At 33.8% G+C, this 22,891-nt stretch overlaps 1 protein-coding gene across 1 annotated transcript in view; it reads left to right on the top strand.

The window, feature by feature from the left end:
* LOC131858512 (uncharacterized) overlaps window positions 1–22,891 on the top strand; it is a 48,384-nt gene that overhangs the window by 5,352 nt on the left and 20,141 nt on the right. Inside the window, 1 exon segment of the mRNA XM_059211764.1 lies at window positions 18,632–18,659. Coding sequence (XP_059067747.1) covers window positions 18,632–18,659 — 28 coding nt within the window.

The following is a 22,891-nucleotide window of genomic DNA, read 5'->3' as shown; positions in this document are numbered from 1 at the left end:
TATCAAACATGTGTTTTGTCTCAGTTTGTTCCTTGTCATCACTGGATCATCCTTATCTCCTATAATCTGACTTGGTGCATGATGTCTTCTGACATACTTGGCTAATACAGGCTCGGTAGGCTCTGTATGATCTTCTTCATCACTCGGTAACTGGATATTCTCTTCATTTTCTTCAACAGTCTTCTCGGTAAGACTTCTCGATTGAACATATACAAATTCATCATAGTCTTCTGGTTCCTTGGAATTTCCTTCATCATTTCTTTCTGCAAATTCATCAATTTTCACATTTTCACTTTCTACTATTTTGTTAGATGATTTGATCAGACATTTAAATTCTTTGCTTCTAGAAGAATAACCTAGAAATGTTCCTTCTTCACTCTTCTGATAAAACTTGCCACTTCTATCATCTTTGTGTACATAGCATCTACTTCCAAAGATTTTAAAATAACTTACATTCGGTTTCTTATCATACCAAATTTCATATGGTGTCTCCAAAGTACCTTTCTTCAATTGTACACGGTTCAAGGTGTAAATTGTTGTGCTTATTGCTTCTCTCCAAAATGTTTGTGGCACGTTCTTTTCAATCATCAGTGTTCTAGCACAATCCACAATAGATCTGTTTCTTCTCTCATCTATTCCATTCTGTTGTGGAGTTCTCGGTGTAGAGACTTGTCTTTTAATACCATGATCATTGCAGAATAAGTTGAATTCATCAGATGTGAACTCTCCTCCTCTATCTGATCTAAGACATTTCAGTTGTCTTCCTGTTTCATTTTCAACTCTTGCCTTGCACCATTTAAACATTTGAAAAGCTTCTGATTTTTCTTTTAAAAACATTACTGACATCATCCTTGAATAGTCATCCACAAATAATATGAAATATTTATCACCATAATAACTTTGAACTTTCACAGGACCACAAAGGTCAGTGTGCACTAGATCTAAAATTCCCTTAGAAGTGTAAGACTTACTTGTAAAGCTTGATCTTGTCATGTTACCCATCTGGCATCCTCGGCACATAGCATTCTCAGGTTTTTCAAGACTCGATAGACCTCTTACTCGGTGCTTCTTGCTTATTTTGATCAGATTATCAAAATTTACATGACAAAACCTTTTATGCCATAACCAGGTATCATCTATCTTTGCATACAAACACTTGTTACGAGTTGAGTCAAGGTTAAATGTGTTACCTTTTGTTTGTGTCTCGGTAGCAGCTAACCTTCCATTCTTGTCATGAACTTTGACAATTCCTTTCTGAAATTCTATTCGGTAACTTGTGTTGTTTAGCTGTGCTACACTCAACAAATTGTATTTCAAACCTTCAACCCAATAAACATCATTGCATCTTGCATTGTCAAGAAGTGTTATAGATCCTTTACCTTTCACCAGACATGGTGCATCATTACCAAATCTAACATGGCCTCCATCATAATCTTCTAATATAACAAACTTGTGTTTATCTCTTGTCATATGATGTGAGCATCCACTATCTATGATCCAAGAATCATTAGTGTTTATGTGAGATATTAGGGATTTTTCTTCATACCTTTCTTCATCTGATCCATCTTTGATAGCCACATAAACTACTTCCTTTGTATCAGTTTCATCTGATTTATCATCGTTAGATTCCTCATCAGCTATTAAACATGTCTTTCTATCTCTTCTTCTGAAGTCTCGGTGTCCTCTGTAATTATTATCTTTCTGTTTGTCATCTCGGTAATCTCTCTTTTTAGTAGAATCTTTGTCAGGACAGTTAGAAGCTATATGTCCTATCTTATCACAATTGAAACATTTCAAAGGTAGTTTTCCTTTATACTTACCTTTGCCTCTCGGTAACCTTCTGGCTAATAGTGCTTCAAACTCTTCCTGCTTTCTGATTTCCTCATACAGTTTGTGTACTTCTTCCATGTTCTTATGAAATCTTTCACTTGCTCCACTGTAATCTCCTTCAGAGTACTTATACTTTCTTTCATTGTAATCATTAGATTCATCAAGATGAAAAGAACTAAATGCAGATTCAACTTTATTTATCGAAGATCCACTGTTATCAAAGTTACTTAACTCAAATGCATGTAGCTTACCAATAGTAGCATCTAAAGAAACTAGCATATTAGGTACAGACCTCAATTCATTGATTGCAGAGACTCGGATTGCATAAGATGGTAGAAGGGTTCTTAACAACTTACTTGTTATATCCTTTTCTTCAATAGTTCCACCTGCTCCTTTGATTTGATTGGCAATCTCCTTTAGTCTTGTACTGTACTGAGTTATGTTCTCACCTTCATTCATCCTCATAGATTCAAGTTGTCCTCTTAGACTATCTACTTTTGCTCTTTGAACATGTTCATCTCCTCCATACACTGATATGAGCTTATCCCACATTGCCTTTGCATCATTGCAGCCTTCTAGATCATTAAACTCTGAATCGGTCAATGCAGATGTTATTTCAATCATTGCTTGAATATGTTCTTTCTTTGCCTTTATCTCTTCCATAGTCAATGGATAGGTGCTCGGTGTAACAAAATCATTCTCCAGATAGTATACAACATATTCTCCAACTCCTGATAGATGCATCTTCATCCTTTTCTGCCATGTAGAGAAACTTGACTTGTTCAGCTTCGGTGCATCCCTCTTATACATCTTTGAATTTTTAACTCAAGTGCCTTTAAACTTTTCTTCTAGAGTCCAAAGCTCTGATACCAATTGATAGTTCTAATGTAAGTACAAATCCAATAGCCAACAAGATGAGAGGGGGGGTGAATCATACAAACTTAATCTTCCATAAAAATATCAGATCCAACCTCGGTAACATATACTTTAGTAATATAACCAAAACTATTAAACATGCAAACTCAAAAGCATATAAACATCATAAACCTCATAACACCAGATTTAACGTGGAAACCCAAATAGGGAAAAACCACTATGGGATTTCGTACCCACTAAGAAATATACTCTTCTAGAGTATGCTCGGTTAAAAGCAAATCCTATTAAAGATTACAAACACATTGCTAGATGTGACCCGGTTAAGGGATTTCCCTTAGATCTGTTAGGATCTTCACCTTGTTAGAAGTGACCTTGTTAAAGGATTTCAAACACTCAATCAGAATGTCACCTTGCTAGAGGGTTTTACAAATAAGACTGTTAAGTCCACTCGGTTAAGAGATTTTCTGTCACTTTCACAAAATAACAGTAATAAAAATCTATCTGCAACTTCACATCTAAAATGCTAAAGTAGATTCTTATTTGTTCAATACAATCTAGACATAGAACTAATCTTGTCCATCTGCTGGGCTTCTATACTCTATTATTCAAACAGGTCTTCAAGCTTCTGTGCTCGGTAATCACTATGTAGCATCCCTGTGCATACACTTGCCCGCATACATTGTTTATCAACAGTTTCCTATTTATAAACAATTAGCTAACCACATAATCTTCTTGATCACATTTCCCATGATCAATCATAGCCATCAGATCTTCAAACTTGTCCAGGTTCAATGCATCTTTCGATCTGAAAATGTTTTACCCTACCTAGGAACTTGCATATATTTCTTGGAACTTGTGCCAAGGTATTGCGGTTCAATCTGCGTTGTAGATCTTCATGCCGACTTTCCTTTGCCATAGATTCATTAACAAACTATATTTACGGCATACCAATCATTTAATCAGTTCCAGCTCATCAGCTTCCTTCATTAAATAACGCATGTAACCATTTAATGCATTCTATTATAGCTTGGTTACAACTCGGTTACAACTCGGTAAATACTAAACTTCACTCGGTAGACATTCCGCCTTCATTAACCGATAGCGATAACCTTAGGGTTTATCGACTAGGTTCCTTAGGGTTTACTGACTAGGTTCTTTGCTTGGTAACATAGTATAGTATTAACCTTACAATTTACAACATATGTATGATGTTAAAACAATCTAAACATCATGATCTCATCATTGTTTGACTCAGTAATAGTTGCCCATTAAATACCTTATTCATCCCCTTATTCATCATAATCTTTCATGTGCCTTTTACCGACATCTTTATATTCTTCAAATCATACTTCTCAAGATATGGCAACATCATACTAAATTAGAAAATCAATTTCTTGACATCAATGACAAAATAATAATATCAAGACAGTAAACATCCTTAATCAGTTATATCCACAATCATCAACAACCTTCTTAATATCCTTATTTAAATCTCAACAATCTTTCATTGTCTGTTATAATGCTATATTGCCAACAAAAGGCATAACCTTAATGAAATTAATCAATTCACTTTGCAAATCAATAGTTCAAATTCTAGGAGAGGTTGTGCAAGACGATTGAACAAGTCGTCACCATTTAATCTTGTATTGCCAATATTAATTCTAATCACCGAAAAGGTTCCACCACATGGCTGCTTTCTTTTAACCGTGTATTTGTATTTCATTGTAAGTTATGTATGCCTCGTTTGTAGTGCAGTTAGGTACTTCCTGCAATGAGTAGGAGGTAGTCCCATAGGGCTCTAACCCATCTGTAAACCCATACATAGATGGCTGGCATTGTGGACTATAAAAGACCCTTTCCTTTCCTTTCCTTTTTTTAACTTGCTATATTTTAGTTGTCGTATGAAGAGACACGTGTTAAATATCGTCAGAATTGGATTATGTATAAGTACAAAGTATCCAATCCAAGTGGAGAGATTTAGCAGAGTTTTTTTTGAGACTATCAGAACTTCAAGTATTACAAATAGTTGTCATTTTCACCCTTCAACTCCTTCATGCCACAAACCCATGTCACGTGCTTTCCTATTGAAGTGTGTGTAGTAAACTCTGAGAAATACTAATGCGCGAAGAGTGGATGATAAATTATTTACTTGATGCCGCTTTGAAGGTCCTTGTCTTGCAGATTGTCCTTCCCAACAATCATCTTTTCAAACTGGTAGCTCATTGAACTAGGTAAATAATTGCCTCAAACTTAAGAATCAAATTGTTCATACAACACATCTTTCCTCTTATATGAGCTCTAACGTCATTAATCCATCTACAAGGATTTGAGGTTTTTAAATACAGGTGCAACTTTTCCTATTTCTAGATGCTTTACGGTTTCAACATCGTGTATTTAATATAATATAATAATGAAAATATACTATTAATAATATAATAAGAATATAATAATACAAAATTAGTAGTAGAATAATAAAAATAATAATCTATTAACTAAAATATAAGAATAATTATAGTATAATAATAATAGACAAGGAAGTGCCTCACTTAATTCTTTTAACAACATTTGAAAGTCAAAGATGACAAAAAAAATTCATTCCTAAGTAAACTCAATCCATGTAAACAAACATACAACTCCATGCTAACTAGCGACCTTGGTCAAGTTTTAATTAATTGATAACTATAAGTTTCCAAAAAATAAAATTCACCATAAGAGAATGTTTGTCAATTGTAGGTACTCTCTCTCTCTCTCTCAACATCTACCATTATCTTTCTAGATATCTCTCTCTCATTCTCTCCCTCTCTCCTCGTCTCTACATATTTGTCTCTCTTTCTCTACATATGTATCTCTCTATCTCTATCTCTATCTCTATCTCCTTCCCTCTCTCTATCTCTTCCTCTTTTATCCCTATCTCTCCCTCTCCTTGTTGCAAATATAACATGAGCCTATTGATAATGAAGCTTGATTATATTTTTTATTGAGATTTAATTATTTTATGTCTTTGGATCCTTGAAGTGGATGCACAGTTCTTTTTAAGCTATCACTTCTCAACTGAGAACTTCGTTGCACAAAAAACATCAAGGGTATGTGCAAGCTAATGAGTCACAAATTCGCAGAAGTCTGCGCGTTGAAAACGCGCTCCGCAAAATGGGCCCCCATTTTCAAAAAATGGGGGCCCGTTAATGGTTCGGCCTCCCGAGCCGAAAGGTGATGGGGGTCGAAGCTAAATAAAACAGGCCCCCATTTCTAAACAAAACGGGAGCCCGTTTTTAAATAACGAGGGCCCGTTTTTCCCGTTTTTAAATTGTATTTTTACCCTTTTTTTGGGCAAATTTTTCATTTTCACCATGACAGTGAATTGACAAGAGGAGATCAAAAATGGGCCCCCATGTTGTGGTTTCCATTTCAAGCCTCCACCACTATCCCAAGTACACATTCAGTCATCTATTTTCACATTTCATTATTTTCTTGTATATTTTTCTTGCTTTTTTGTGTATTATTTAGTTTTTTTGGTATTATTTTAGGTTTTTTTTAAAGTAGCTTATAAATAAATTATTTTTTACATTGGTAAATTCTTGATTTTGATCTAAAACATTTTTGAACAGTTAACCCTAAACCCTAATCAACAAATTTAGAAATCAAAACCAACCCTAGATAATTAACAAAACGAAATCGAAACAAACAAAAAAACGAAAATGAAATGGAAACAAAAACAAAAATGTTTGAAAAGGAAATCGAAATAAAACCGAACATATGTACCTAAATTGTTCTTAATCCTCATTAGGCAATACAAAAGTTACCACTAAATTAGTATAACCTTAAAAGTAATTAACGTTACTCTTCAAATTTTAGATATCAAAGTTTAGGCTTAGGTTTATGCCATGTCATGGCATAAAGGTCCTATTATGGTCCTATTATGTCATGTGATGGTATAAAAGGATCAATTATGGACACATTATGTCATGTCATGGCATAATAGGACACATTATGCCATGATGGCATAATATGTCCTATTATGCCATGACATTGCATAATGGGTTCATAGTTGGTCCTATTATATCATGTCATGGTATAATAGGACCTATTATGCCATCATGGCATAATAGGTCCTATTATGCCATGACATTGCATAATAGTCCACCTATTATGCCATCATGGCATAATAGGTCCATAATAGGACCTATTAAGCCACAACATGACATGATTTTCTCAAAAATTGCCAACTTCATCATCTAATTCATCTCCAACACTGAAACTATGCTAATTCGACATGTTTACTTAGTATGATAGGACCAATTATGGACCTATTATGCCATGACATTGCATAATGGATCCATAGTTGGTCCTATTATGTCATGTCATGGCATAATAGGACCTATTATGCCATCATGGCATAATAGGTCCTATTATGCCATGACATTGCATAATAGTCCACCTATTATGCCATAATAGGACCTACTAAGCCACAACATGACATGATTTTCTCGAAAATTGCCAACTTCATCATCTAATTCATCTCCAACACTGAAACTATGCTAATTTGACATGTTTACTTAGTATGATAGGACCAATTATGGACCTATTATGCCATGATGGCATAATAGGTCCTATTATTAGATTTTTAAAAACTTATAAATATCCTATGTATCATTTAACATATCCACACCTAAAGGATTTGGCTCTGCATAAAAATTAAAAAAGAGAGAAAAGTAAACATAATTTTTTTATTCATGGGTGAAAACCATTCTTATGACACCTTGGACAAGTACCTTGGCATCATGTATAATTTTTTTTTAAAGTACCCTACACTTGGAGTATACCATAATCCATTCAAATTCTCTTTATTCTCAACCATCCTTGTCATCATCCATATCATGTATCTCACATTCCTAGTTTTTGACCTTGATTCAAGTGTTTTAATCATTTTGAGACATGTTTTAGGAAAATTATAATATATAAAATCCTATTTGCAGAGACCTGTTACAAAAAAAATTGAGAAGATGAGTAACATATATCCACATCTCTACCAAAGTAGGGAGTATGAGTTGAACATGTGATGCCTACCTAGGTAGATATCTACCCAAGTAATCTTATCCTATCCTCCAGGTGCAAATATGCAATACAATAGTTAGGTAAATGCAAGAAAATAATGATGCAGCAACAAAGTGAATGTACACATTGAGGTGACACATAACATAAAAGAGAAACCACTAGATATCACATGATTTAATATTTTATGTTTACTTCATGTGTTTTATCTCCTATTTTTACATTAAATCTAATCTTTATTAGTAACTACTAATTTCCCATAATGATTGATGTCTTATACTTTAATCTTTGTTCTAGCTTATGATCTTCAAGACTATTTGCTTCACATGTATGTTCATATAGTGTTTTTTTTATCTTATTAAAGCATTATCTTATGTTTGTATATTGGTTAATCTATCTTCTTAAAGTATTATCTTATGTTCATACATTGGCCTATTATTATAGAGAATATAATAGATTATCACTATTTGATCACGCATTTTTGCATCTTAATATCATATGATTGTGCCTCACATGATGATCTTATGATCATATCTTGGTTTATAGAGCATAATGATCTTACATTTCAATATCTTATTTTAAGCACTTATCATCAATCCTTATATATTCTTACACTAGAAGGACGATCATCTTATTTCTCACTTCTTTATTGATCTTATGTATGAAATATTTTATATTGATTTTAATAGTTGATGCATTTTACAAGAAATGAATTTATTAAATTGAATATATAATAGATTTATGATGTTTCATTGAAAGTTTTTATTAAGTTTTGTGCGCAAATTTTATATTTAAAGATTCAATAGTATGTACATGTATATTTTTTTAAGTTCAATATTATATTATATATTTCATGTGTATCTCATTCAACAACATAGAAATGTTACTATTTATAAAAGTTTTTTTTTAATTTAGGAAAATAGATTCTTCTTTGACATAGAGTTGTATATAATTCATGTATATCTTTATATATGCAGGAGCTCTTTGTTATCATGGATGTCTTTGACATAGATGAACTATTAGGTGAAAATCCCCCACCACAACCCCCTCCTCCTCCTCCTCCACCTCCACCACCACAACCACCTCCACCTCCACCCCCTAGATTGGATGAAATTCGTTTAAGAGAATGAATTAATGAAAACCTACAAGCGATTGAACAAAACATTGCTGCTATCCAAAATGAGCAAATCACGCCACCCCATCTTGTAGAGTTTGCAAAATCAATGCAAACTATTGTCGAGTCAGTTAGATCTGTTGATTCGCAAATAGATCAATTTCATAGACGACGACAAGAGTTGCGTGATTTTTATGCCGATGGTTTAACTTATAGGCAAATCACTGATTTGAAAATAACCAAAGCTCATTTATGTCCATATTTTACTAACCCAAAAACAAGAGAACCAATGCAACCTAACCAAAAAAGAATTTCAATTAGGTGGTGTGTGCATCCAGAAATGGCTAGATACTTTTGGGATAGATGGTGGATGGTTTTTGATTATCCACCACATTGTAATTATGAGGTCCCTTTTTATTTTTTGAAGAAATTATACTGTGAGTTTGTAATGAACCAAAAACCAAATTATTTTGACATTAAGTCGTTCCAGGGTGTTGGTCGTGGAATGCCACAGCATAGATTAGTGGCACGGAGTAATAATCCCCTACCGGATCCACCCATAGTTCCACTTGTTGCTCCATCGATTCCTGCAGATGTCCAAAATACATCATTCATTTCGACATTAGATGCTTTGACTTCCCTCACAAGTAACCTGAGTGAGCAAGCTGCTCACATGGCATCTGCTCCTCGATGGATGCCACATATGTGTTCGAGTTGTCATGAGATGTGTGTAGGTCCTACTGCTACTGCAGGATCTACTTCAGTTCCAGCTAAGCATGATGCAGCAGATGATAGTATGATGACATCTTATATGGATTTTCTTTGCTCGAATGTTCATCTTGACCAGACATAGATATATATACATGTACATGTCAATCTTTTTATACTTCATTAAATATAGGTATAAACTAAGTGCATCTCTTTTTTTATACAATCTAATACTTCATTAAATAAATTTCGTTTATGTAGATAAGGACTACACCTAATATTAGAGTCAATATTGCATCTACTGGAACACAACTCAGCACACCTTATGGGGTATAGTATAAATTTCTATCTAGACATTGTACTATCTTTTTAAGTTAATATGTTATCATCATATACTATATAAATTTTCATGTTGATACATTGAATGCTTCTTTCTCTAGGATTCAGGTCATGAGGGACCCTCTACATCACATCGAGAAGAGGGTCTAACTACTGTGACACCATCTATGGTATGTATCTTATAATTCTTAAGTTAAATATGAACTCTTACAACATTGTAACTTAACTTGAAATTATTTAGTACACATATATATGTTCACTAAATATGATTTCATTAAATGCATGTATGCAGGTGGACACTACCATTAGCATAGGTTATCCTCATAATTTTGATCAGAGCCAATTTGAATGCACATTGACATCCTTTGAGGTATTAATATGTAATACTTAATTTGATCTTATTTTGACTCTTAATTTAAGATTTAATTGGACACTTTGAATTTGACCTTGTACAGGAGTTAGCTAGCACTACATTTGGTGTTGATACTGCACAAGATACTGCTAGAGGAGATACTTCTAGAGGATCTGATGAGCATATGGTAAGTTTGTAACTTAATTTATGAATTCTACTATATTTGATAAATGATTCTTTTAATAGTTAATTTCAAGTAATATTTTAATATTATTTTTTTATTGTACGGCATGAGACGGGTGGATCTGGACCACGTCCCGGGGACAAGAGAGATACTGCTAGAGGATCTGATGAGCATATGGTAAGTTTGTAACTTAATTTATGAATACTACTATATTTGATAAATGATTCTTTTAATAGTTAATTTCAAGTAATATTTTAATATTATTTTTTTATTGTACAGCATGAGACAGGTGGATCTAGACCACGTCCCGGGGACAAGAGAGATACTGCTAGAGGATCTGATGAGCATATGGTAAGTTTGTAACTTAATTTATGAATTCTACTATATTTGATAAATGATTCTTTTAATAGTTAATTTCAAGTAATATTTTAATATTATTTTTTTCTTGTACAACATGAGACAGGTGGATCTGGACCACGTCCCGGGGACAAGAGACCACCAGATGTTATTGATGATAGCACTTAGATTTTACTGTTTATTTGGATTTGATATGTAATTTTTTATGGACTTTACACATTTGTTTACACGTGCACATACTTTATATATATGGATAGTTGCATAATAGGATTAGATCATATATATTTTGTGCATACTTTATATATTTTGTGCACATTAGATATTATGTGGAGTGAACATCATGTTACCATCTAGATATATATATGGATTATGTGGACTTGAAATTTTACAGTTTATTTGGCTCTGATATGTACTATTTTATGGGCTTTACAAATTTGTTTACATGTGCACACATACTTTATATAGATGGATAGTTGCATAATAAGATTAGATCATATATATTATGTGCATACTTTATGTGTATTGTGCCCATTAGATATTATGTGGACTTGAAATTTTGTGCATACTTTATATATTATGTGGACTTGAAATTTTATTTATGGAAGCTGTGCTTAAACAACTTTATAGGGATTATGTGGACTTGTAATTTTATTTTTGGAATTTCATTTAAATAGTTCTTGTGATTAGATAAACTAAAGGTGCATACATCATGAACTAAGTATCGAAACATATCTTATAATTATAACATATTCTAAATTAAAAAGTATCAAAACAAATATAATGAATAGAACTTGATTAAAACATAATTATCTCATTCATAAATTTGACCAATAGTCTCTCATTTATGTATATTGTACACAAAATGTAATCAAGAAGACATATCTAAAATAAAATAAATAGTCTATTTAAATTATAATAATAAGTATTTATATCTCTCAAAATACAACATAAAGTATGCACAAACAATAGTAGTCATTGAGGCCAAGTCTACTCTGAGAGACCTGGAAAAAATAAATACATATGATTAATTTTTATAATCAAGATGCATTGAATTTAAAATACAAAGGGATTTGCCTTAAGGGTACCAAAATTTAACTTACTTGTAATTATTCAAAATGAAACATAAAGTATGCACAAATAACTTTGTTTTCATTGATGCCTTCTACTTGTGGTAGACCTGAAACAAAATTTTACTAGATTAGATTTTGTAATTATGATGCATGATATAAATTGCTATATATAATATGCATCATGACTTTTAAAAGGGCGGTGGATTAAGGGTTTAAATTATAACTGACTTGATATTCATTCCGTTATACCATCTGCATCCTCTCTCTTTTGCAAAGCATCTATAATTGTCTCGTGCTCTTCCATAGAGAGAGTCCATAATTGTTTATTAGCAGGCCTGCTATGATATCTATCCAATTTTATATTAGTTGCCACTACCAAATGCGAGTAATGTATAATCTTCTTCTCTAATTCATAATCTTCAAATGCGGGCAATCCATTCTTTCTTGTTAGATATTTGTGTAGCCAAGTGCCAACAACAACCACAGATCCTGTTGGATAGTCATAACCATCATCATCTACTCGAGGAGTGGTTAGCTTATGTTTTGGCTCTACACATCGAGCCAACCAATACTATGTCCCATCTTCATTGTCCTCCAGTGCAACAACATCATAGACATGTCCTGTGCACAAAACAATTTTATTTTAATATTTAATGAGAAATAAAAACAAAAATATACACTGTAAGATTTCATAAATATGTACTATTTAATAAATCAAAACAAATTTCAAAAATAATTTTACCTTGTATAAGATCTGAAATGCGATCATAGTCATTCGATGCAAACATTTGATCCATATCTTCATCAGTTCTTTCATGTGGATCATTTGCATCTATGGGTGTCAATGATCTTTGTTGTCATTCTTCAACCCATTCTTTATTCTCACAAAATTTCCAATCTCCGGAAACACAAAACTGACAAAAGCAAGCAAGTTGCCTTGTGAATATAGTCCATGTGTTTGAATTAGAACTCTTAAACGAATGCCATTTAGCTGATCCAATGATGGTATTACAATCATGACGAATAGGAATACTATCTTCCTCTGGTCGAATTGCAGAGTTTTCAGTTGATCCTTTTGACAACTTTGAATTGCACCAATCTACAACTGCACGAGCATCTCTGAATTTCACTGCATCCTTGAATTTCAATTGTTCTCTAGCAAGAGCTCTTTTTATATAGGCACTGGCTCCATCGTGTTCCCCCTTACCATATCCCGCTTCAAAAACTCCATAAATGTTGGACATTGGCTATCTTGTGAACTTTACATAACCAATAAAACATTCTTGCATTTTTGAATTGTCTAGTGCAGTTATCTGACCATATCATATGTTGTTTCATGTCAATTTCTCTTTCCTTAAGATTATCATAAAATACCTCGAAGCAATGTTGAACAAACTCTGAAGAGTGTAATCAATTATCACTAACATAGAAATGATACTCCCTCAAAAAAATTTTGTTATCTTCTGTATTGTCATGGTCATGTCTATATATAATGTGCACAAATATGGCCACTTGCACTGAGTTGTAGTATTGTGATTGAGTTTCCTCTTGTGGTTTTAGAGTATAATTTTCTGCAAAATCCACAACTGATACTATTGTTCCAACTGGAAATGTGTTCTTGCATATGCGAAACTATCCATCAAGCCATCGGACATGTTGGGAATGTTTCACATATTTTGGAACAATATGAGTTTTAAACTCACTAATAAATGCATTCACACTATTCTATTCTATAATCAATTCTAAATGTTTCCCCATCTTTCCATCCTTTAGAGGGTATTCTATATTTTTAAATCTCCTAACATCAACCATTTTTTGTCCAAACTTAGATGAAACATGTTCATGCAAGCATTCACCTATCGAAGAATAGTTCCCACATAAATTGCAAAGGCCATAAATGCATGAACTGGAAAGAAACAATTGTTCATTAGGTGGTTTACAAAATAAACTTCCAATAAAATCTTTTATAGTTTCAGGTGGAACATAAACACCACAATCCTACACAAGATCATTACCATGCAACATACAACGTATATATCGAAAAACATCATAATAGTAATGAAACTGAACATGAGTTTTACAACAACAAGATATTCTTTGTTTATTGATTTTAACATACCAGGGTTTGCATTTTTCAAATGATCTTTGACTAATTCGTAAATTTATTAACACAGATTCATCACTAAATTTTTTAAAGAATTCAGTTTGAGTCATGTCAAGAAGATGTTTTGGATGAGGATCATGAATTTTTTATCCCGCCCTTAACTTTAAAACATCTCTAGCATTTTATGAAACTCTAGTGTTATCATGCCAAAATTTTGCAATTAATTGTTTAGTTTCATCATTTAATTTCATGTTTGACCTTTGAAGTCTACCACTAAAACTCCAACAATGGTTTAGTGGATCAATTTCAATTGTGTCTCTTCTTTTGGCCGCTCTTGACAAGGTTCTACGATGTAAGTTCAAATAGCCACTTATATCACTTAACATTCTTTTACTAACAATCATTTTGTCAACTATAGCAGTCCTTATAACTCTACGTGCTGCATTCTTATCTTTAGATCAACTTGTTTTTCCTATAGAATCGATGGCACTGGCAACAGTAGATACAACTTGCTTATATGATTCACCGTTTCTTTTTGGTTTTGCATAAATACCTTTTTTTTTCACGACTTTACACATTTTTAACATTTTTATTAATTGTAGCATTAATTGACATTGGAATCCTAACTTTTTATTATAGAAAAATTGTTTATATAATATGTTCACATGTGTTCTGATTTGTCTCCAAGAAACTAACCCATTAAGATTATCTAGCACATTGTTATCAATAGTAAACAAATTACATTCATTTTCTTTCGGAGAGGGTGGTGTAATATTTTCAATTTTTATTTCTTTTCGTATTGGTGTATGAAATTTATATCCAGCTTCATTTAAATCAGCAATTTGATTGGCATCATAGTCATCGGGATTTAAAAACATACCAGGATTCACATCCACATGAACATTTGCATCAACAGTCATACCCGTGTGTGGTTCTACATTTCTTGCATCCATCATGATGTCTTCAATGGTCTCATCTACAACGGGCACTGAACTAGATGCTTCAGAAGTGTTATTCAATTGTCGTTGTTGTGATCTTCGATCTCTTTGGCGTTTTGCCTCCTCTCTTTGTGCTTGAATTTTGTCCACTGTTATTGTCCTCTTTTTTTTCTTTTGACGTTGCTTAGAACCCATTTTTACAAACTCATCTTCAAAAAATAATATCTTTTTACTGAGTTCTTCAAAAAATCGTGTAAAAAATATTAAAAAGTACTGCCAAATGATGTAAAAAATCTTTGTCGGTACGGATTTCAATGATAGTGTGGTAAATTGATGCAATCTATCTTTTTTTTACAGTAACGGTTATTTAGAAACGGGGCCCGTTATTAAATCCAACGGGCAAAAAATGGAACGGGCCCCCGTTTATAAAACGGGGGCCCGTTATGTAAAATTTGAATCCACAACCCGCCACTTGCCTCAGGATTAGGCCCGGGATAGGCCTGGGATGGCCACACCTGAGACATGAACCTGCAAATTCAAAGCTCCATGAATGAAAGCACAAATATGAACTTCTGAAATAGTTTACGTGCCTCTAATCAGAGAATTTTTATACGAAATTAAAACCCATTTCAAATTATACTATCTAGATTCTAAATATGTAAATTAATTTAAAAATTGATTATTTTAACTATTTTTCATTTAATTTATACTAAATCAGGTCCATAAATTTGAAATATTAACTAATTTTCTTAATTTAATAACTTTTTTATTTTAATGAATTTTGAAAAAAAAATTATATGTCATAAATCTACACAAAATTCTTTTCTATTTAAAAAAAAAATTCAAAAAATGCTAAGTTTACGTCAAATTATGTGGGTCGTACACGTCAAATTTTTAAAAAGATAATTACGGCCATTAAAAAAGTAATTAAAAAAATATATATTTAAAAAAAAAATACAGAAAAATATGCTCATCAATCTTCAGTGTGTTACAAACCATTTCCCAAAATGGCTTGAGAAAATAATTTTAATTGTGTCAAAAAGTGTGGATCGTACACATGCATGGTATGGTCCTGAAATAGGCATTTTTAAAACATAGTTTTTAGAACTCTATTCAAAAAGTTATTTTTTATTATGTGGGTATTAAAATAAATTACATATTTGAAAAGTACACTCAGAGGGATATCTTTTATATTACTGACTTTTTCCAAGATTCAATCTCTAAGTGTTATCAAAATTTAAGCTCAAATGAGACAAAATCTGAAAAACAGGGAAAACACTTCCACTTTTTGGCCAAAAAGTGGACTCATCTTCTTGCACTGACCCTCAAATCCTAAAAAGCTTACCAATTGACCTTACGTGTTGTACAAATATATGCAATACATAGAGTAATGTTTTCCTCAATAGACCTTCCATAGCTCTTTAGTGTACCCATACTAATTGGCATGCCCTATCCCTTTCTATCTCTCCATATCACAAACTATATATATCTCTCTCTCCCCCTCTCTACCATCCCCCTCTCTCCCTCCCTACGTATATCTCTCCTCATTTATCTCCTTCCCTCTCTATCTAATCTATATTTATTTCTTCCAATGTCTCCCTATCTTACTCCCTCCCTATCCTCCTATATCTCTTTCTCTATTTCCCTCTCCCTTTCTCTTCCCATATATCTCTATTTCATTCACTTTTTCTTCTGATATATCTATATCTCCCTCTATTAACCCTATTTATCTCTCTCTCTTTCCTTCTCTCTCTCTCTCTCTCTCTCTCTCTCTCTCTCTCTCTCTCTCTCTCTCTCTCTCTCTATTTTTATTCCCTTCCTCTCTCACTCTCCATTCATCTCTATTTCTATCTCTATCTTCCTATATCCCCCTCCATATCTAGATACGTCGCTCTATCTATCCATCTATCTTTCTCAATCTCCCTTTTCCTATACTTCTATATCTTCATCTCTCCATATTTCTTCCTTCATCCCCCTTCTATCTCTATCTCATTATCTTTCCATATCTCTCCACCCCTATGTATCTCCCTCTCCACCTCTCTCTCTATAGCACTTCATATCTATATCTTTGTCTTTTTATCTCTGTCTCTTTCATGTTCCCTCAATATTTCTCTCTTCCATCTATGACCCATCCCTATCTCTTTCTCTTCTCCCTCTATTTCTCCCTCTCTCTCTATTGCAAAACTAACATGAACTTATTAGTAATGGAGCCTCATTATCTTCTTGATTTAGAGATTTTTTAGGCATGGTTGGATCACTATAATTGAATGCATAGTTTATTTAAAGCTATCACATCTCCATTGAGACGTTTACTGCAAAAACAACATTTAAAATGATCAAATTTCTATAACCCATATTAATATTTTGTAGTTGCTTCTAGTTTTGATTGTATGTCTTTTTTTACATCAATGTTTTAGATCACACTCTGTGATCCATCATCAGGATGCTAAGAGAATGCAATCTTTTGCATCCTCTTATCATCTTGATGATAGATCACAAAGTGTGATCTGAAATTTGAAACCTTTGCAGATCACACTTTGTGATCCATCATCAAGATGCTAAGAGGATGCAAAAGATTGCATTCTCCTAGCATCCTGATGATGGATCACAGAGTGTGATCTGAAACGTTGATGTAAAAAAAGACACAATCAAAACTAGAAGCAACTGAAAAATAAAAAAAAACATTATTTATTAGATAGCCTACCAATTTTGCATCCTCTTAGCATCCTGATGATGGATCACGGAGTGTGATCTGAAACGTTGATGTAAAAAAAGACACAATCAAAACCAGAAGCAACTGAAAAATAAAAACAACATTATTTATTAGATAGCTTACCAATTGACCTCACGTGTTACACAAATGTATTTAAAAAAAAAATGCAACAATTTTCCTTGACCTTCTACACCTTTTTGGCGTACCCATTGCACGCCAACGTTCGATTGCTAGTTATTTTTATAACATTGAGTAGTAAAAATTTATGATTAATAATTATCAAAATTGTCCAAAATAAATAAATAAATAATTTAAATGCTAAAAATTAAAAACAATACTTTAAGAAAAAAAAACATGACAATTTTTAATAAAAAAAGTTCTTTTAGAATATGATTTATTCGGTATTTTACACGTTGAATGGGAAAGGAAACACTTTATGCATTGGCTTTGTAGCAAAGTTTTCCTGTTCACGTTTTCTTTTTCAGTAATCACAAAAATGTCTCAGGCATGAGACATTTCCGACTGAATTCCCCTGGTTAAAGAAGGCTTGGTCTTATGTTGTTTGAGTTGATTTGGGTGTCTGTTATTTTCATTGATTTGGGTAAAATTTTAATTGGGTGTGTGGTTTTGCATTTTGTTTCAATGGAAATCTTAAATGGGCGTCTGTTATTTTGATTGTTGTCAGATTGAAGATCTATTGTAGTAACAGAGATTGAGAACACCGAGTTTAATCCTGGGTGCATAACTTACTTTTTGGCTCACTTTGGATGAGATTTATATTACTTTTGTGTTTGCCAGTTATAAGTTTGTGAAGCACCCAATAGGAATTTAGTAGTTTAGACCAGAATAGTTTATGGTGTGCATCATGATGTAAAAATTATTTGCAGGGTAGGGTTTGAAGATCTATTGTAGTAACAGAGAATTAGGGCTAATGGTAGGGTGAAAGAAATTGCAGGTTGGGGTTTTGATGAGCTTTCTTTTTGTGTTTCTTTGACAGGTTACAGTCTGAGTTGATGGCATTGATGGTACGCAATGTCTTGATGCCCCTTTTATGTCTATTTTGTAATAACTGTAAATGTAGCAGGCTTTGGAAAAAATTATATTTGTACTGTGATGGTGTTGTTATTATTTCTTCTTTCGTTGAAGCTTTTGTCTTGCTAATGTTTAAGGAACCCAAAAGGAGATGAGCTGAAATACGTCTTAGAATGGATTATTAACTAGCGGTTGGACCTGAGGAAGGTCCAATTTGTACTGCCGATATTAATTATAGCAATTTATCATATGAAGCTGAAGAACACCATGCCTGAATTGCCATTCACTTACTCATTCAAAAATGCAAAATTCGGTCATTCAGAAGGGACAATGGGAAGGATATGCGTGGAGACCGCAGAAGTCAAGAATGTTATCCCCATTACATATTTCTATAAAATCATCTCATTTACAACCTTCCAATTGATTTATGCACCTATTACAGAAAATGATGTAATAGTTTAGGGTTGTATCATCTATGTGTCTGGTGGAATGTAACAAAATCAATGCATAAATGTGGCTGAATAAACAGGGAGCTTCACTTTCTTTTATCTCGATTAAATGAAGAGCTTCAGTTTCTTTGATCTGTAAAACAACATAAGAAACAAAAATATTAGAATGGAAGATAGTTGTGAAAACAAACTAATTAATTTTTCTTGCCCTCTCTAAATTTGTAAATGTCTTGTATACTTATAAAATACTCAGAAGGAGCATCAGTTTAAGCAGATCGAATTCCTTTTGATGATTGAGTTACATAGTGGATTCCAAAGAGTAGGAAATTTGGCTCAGCTAAAGCAGTGCATAATTCTTTGAAAAGGTAGCATTTGGGTGCACAACATAGTGATTTTCATCACAATGGGATGATGAACATAGACATTATGATGTGGTATATAGGGATCTCCAATAAAAGATTAAGTAAAGTAAGTAGTACTACTCGAAGGATGCATACCTGATTTTGGCAAAATTCCAAGGTATGTAGTGCTTTCCCTTCATAGGTCATTGTAGGTGAACTTCTTCCTTTGGTTGTGAACCCTGTGTATGGCATAGAAACTTGTTAAGGATTTTCATGGATGGTATATAGATGAAATTCACAGAAAATGTTTCACGAAGCATACTTCTTTTTTATCTGGAGAGTTGTTGCAGTCGAGCTTCTTCTTTTTTCCTTATTACCGTGTATGGATTGTTTTCCATTTTTGCATACCGCTCGTAAGAGAATGCTTGGTCAATCTGGAGGTCTTCCAAGGATTTCACTCTGGATACTGCAATAAATGTTCGACCTTGTCTTTCTATTGCACTGATATTGATGGTTGCCTTCTGTAGTGTTAAACCTTGGGCTTTATGTATGGTCATAGCCCATGCCATTTTTATTGGTAGTTGCCTAAGATTGCCTAGTGATACTGGTGTTATGGGTACAAGTTTTGGGTCGTTTGGGTGCCACAGGGGACCACTATAGTTATCAAATCTTACCATGATATACATTGGTATGTCGGGTGGCTTGGAATCGGGACTATAAATTATGTCAATTATCTCACCAAGAGCTCCATTGACAAGCCTTGTTTGTGTCCATATGTTAGTTGTGAGCATGATTCGTTGTCCTAGTGATAGTAGGACTTGCTTTTCAAGTTGTTCATTGTCAGCGTCAATAGTTGTTTTGCTTGTAGTCGTTGTAGCTCTACTTATTGCAATTGGATGGTTTAATTCCTTTAGCTTTCTTTTATTATGAAGGGTTACCATATCATTAGTAGCAAAGAGGTGGATTGCAGTGTCAAATTGCTTATTCACGATCGGTGCTAATTGGTCTTTTGTTCGTGCCATCAAGCTTTGCCAATCTTCTTGTTGAAATGTGGTGACTGATCAACAAAGTACTGTACACTCAGCACGTATCCTCGCCGGGGTCTGGGCCCTGGGCAGGGGTTTGGGGGCGATAGCCCTCGAGAAAAGCGAGGGTTTGGGGGCGGCAGCCCCCGAGAAAATTTTTTTTGCCGTTTTTCGTTGATGAAAACCAACATTGTAATAAAACCCTAAAAAGGCCGACTTTGTTTGTTGCCCTAAAAATGCATGTTATAAGCGGCTGGGATGCTTAAGGCATTGTAAGGTTGATGTACTATTTTTGCTGGATAATAAGAAAGATTGGACGGCTGTGTATGGTGGACGTAACCCATTCTGGGTGAACCACGTTAAATCTCTGTGTTATCTGTGTCCTGTTTTATTTCTTTATCTTTTTGTATTTAAATCTGCATATAATTGTTAGTTCATATTTGCTTCGGATCTACTTGAAACCCTAACAATTGGTATCAGAGCCAAGTTTTCTGTAAATTGGCAGGACTTTCAGATTTGAGTGGGAGCAATGGAGGATTCCAAATTCAAGGTCGAAAAGTTTAACGGCTCGAATTATCAGTTATGGAAAATGCAAATGGAGGATTACCTGTATCAAAAGGATTTGTGGCGGCCATTGGAAGGAAAGGCAAAGAAACCGACCACAATATCAGATGAAGAGTGGGACATTTTAGATAGAAAGGCACTGGGATCCATTCGATTGTGCCTTGCATTGTCTGTAACATTCAATATAATAGAAGCAAAAATGACTGTAGATTTGATGGCAACATTGGCTAAGCTGTATGAGAAACCCTCGACTTCGAATAAGGTATTTCTTATGAAGCTTTTGTTTAATTTGAAAATGAGTGAGGGAGGATCTGTAGCGGAGCACTTAAATGAATTTAATACAATTACCAGTCAATTGTCTTCAGTAAAAATTACCTTTGCAGAAGAGGTTAGGGCTCTCTTGATTTTATGTTCTTTGCCAGAAAGCTGGAATAGCTTGGTTATGGCTGTAAGTAACTCTATCTCTGGTAAAAATACTTTGGTATTTGATGATATTGTTGGTGTTATCCTAAGCGAGGAAATGCGAAGGAAAAGCACAGGTGAGACTCCAACATCATCAGGTAGTGTTTTGAATGTGGAGAATAGAGGAAGATCAAAGGAAAGAGGAAAAGGCCCTGGGAATGAGAAGTCACGAGGGAAGTCAAAGAAAGGATGCTCTCAATCTAGAGGAAAGAAAGATTGTTGGTACTACGGCAAGCCTGGTCATCTAAAGAAAGACTGTTGGTCTCGGAAAAACAAAGAAGGAGACAAAAATGAAAATGACAATAAGGAAGCTAATATTGCAAGTAATACTTTACAAGATACTTTAACCTTATGTTTGGATAATGTTAATGGTTCCTGGGTAATAGATTCAGGGGCTTCATTTCATGCTACACCCCATAGAAAATATTTTCTAGATTATGTTCAAGGTGATTTTGGACAGGTATATTTGGGTGATGATGAGCCCTGTCAAATTGTTGGAAAAGGAAAGATAAAGATCAAGTTGCAGAATGGTAATGACTGGTTTCTACAGGAGGTAAGACATGTTCCTAATTTAAGAAGAAATTTAATTTCTACAGGCCAACTAGGTAGTGAAGGTTGCATAGTTACCTTCTCAGATAGTATGTGGAAGGTCACTAAAGGATCATTAGTAGTAGTTAAAGGTGCGAAGGTAGGCACATTATATCTGTGTACTGGTAACACTTTCTCTACCTTAGCTGCTACAAATAAAGTTACTACAGGCACAACAACAATAAATGTTGCAAGAACAGATTCGATAATGTGGCAACATAGGCTTGGGCACATGAGTGAGAAAGGGAAGAAAATCCTTCACTCCAAAAATCTATTGCCAGGACTAAAGAAGATTGATTTAGAGTTCTGTGAAAACTGTGTTTATGGTAAACATAAAAGAGTCAGATTTCTCAAGGTTGGGAAAGAGAAGAAGAGTGAGAAGTTAGAGCTTGTACATTCAGATGTATGGGGACTAGCTCAGGTATCATCTCTTGGTGGCTCTTGTTATTATGTTATTTTTATTGATGACTCAACCAGAAAAACATGGGTATATTTCCTAAAACAAAAATCAGTTGTTTTTGAAACTTTTAAGAAATGGAAAGCTTTGGTTGAGAATGAGACAGGAAAAAAGTTGAAGTGTCTCAGATCGGATAATGGAGGTGAGTATTGCAGCAAAGCATTTGAAGATTACTGTTCCTTAAATGGGATTCGAAAGTAGAAGACAGTTCCAGGAACTCCACAGGAAAATGGTGTGTCAGAGAGAATGAATAGGACCATCATGGAACGTGCGAGGAGCATGAGATTGCATGTTAGATTGCCCTTACATTTTTGGGCAGATGTTGTACATACTGCTGTC

This window comes from Cryptomeria japonica, chromosome 9, assembly GCF_030272615.1.
Source record: "Cryptomeria japonica chromosome 9, Sugi_1.0, whole genome shotgun sequence".
Lineage (NCBI taxonomy): Eukaryota > Viridiplantae > Streptophyta > Pinopsida > Cupressales > Cupressaceae > Cryptomeria > Cryptomeria japonica.
The sequence above is the reverse complement of the archived record's forward strand: the minus strand, read 5'-3'. Positions and strand labels throughout refer to the sequence as shown.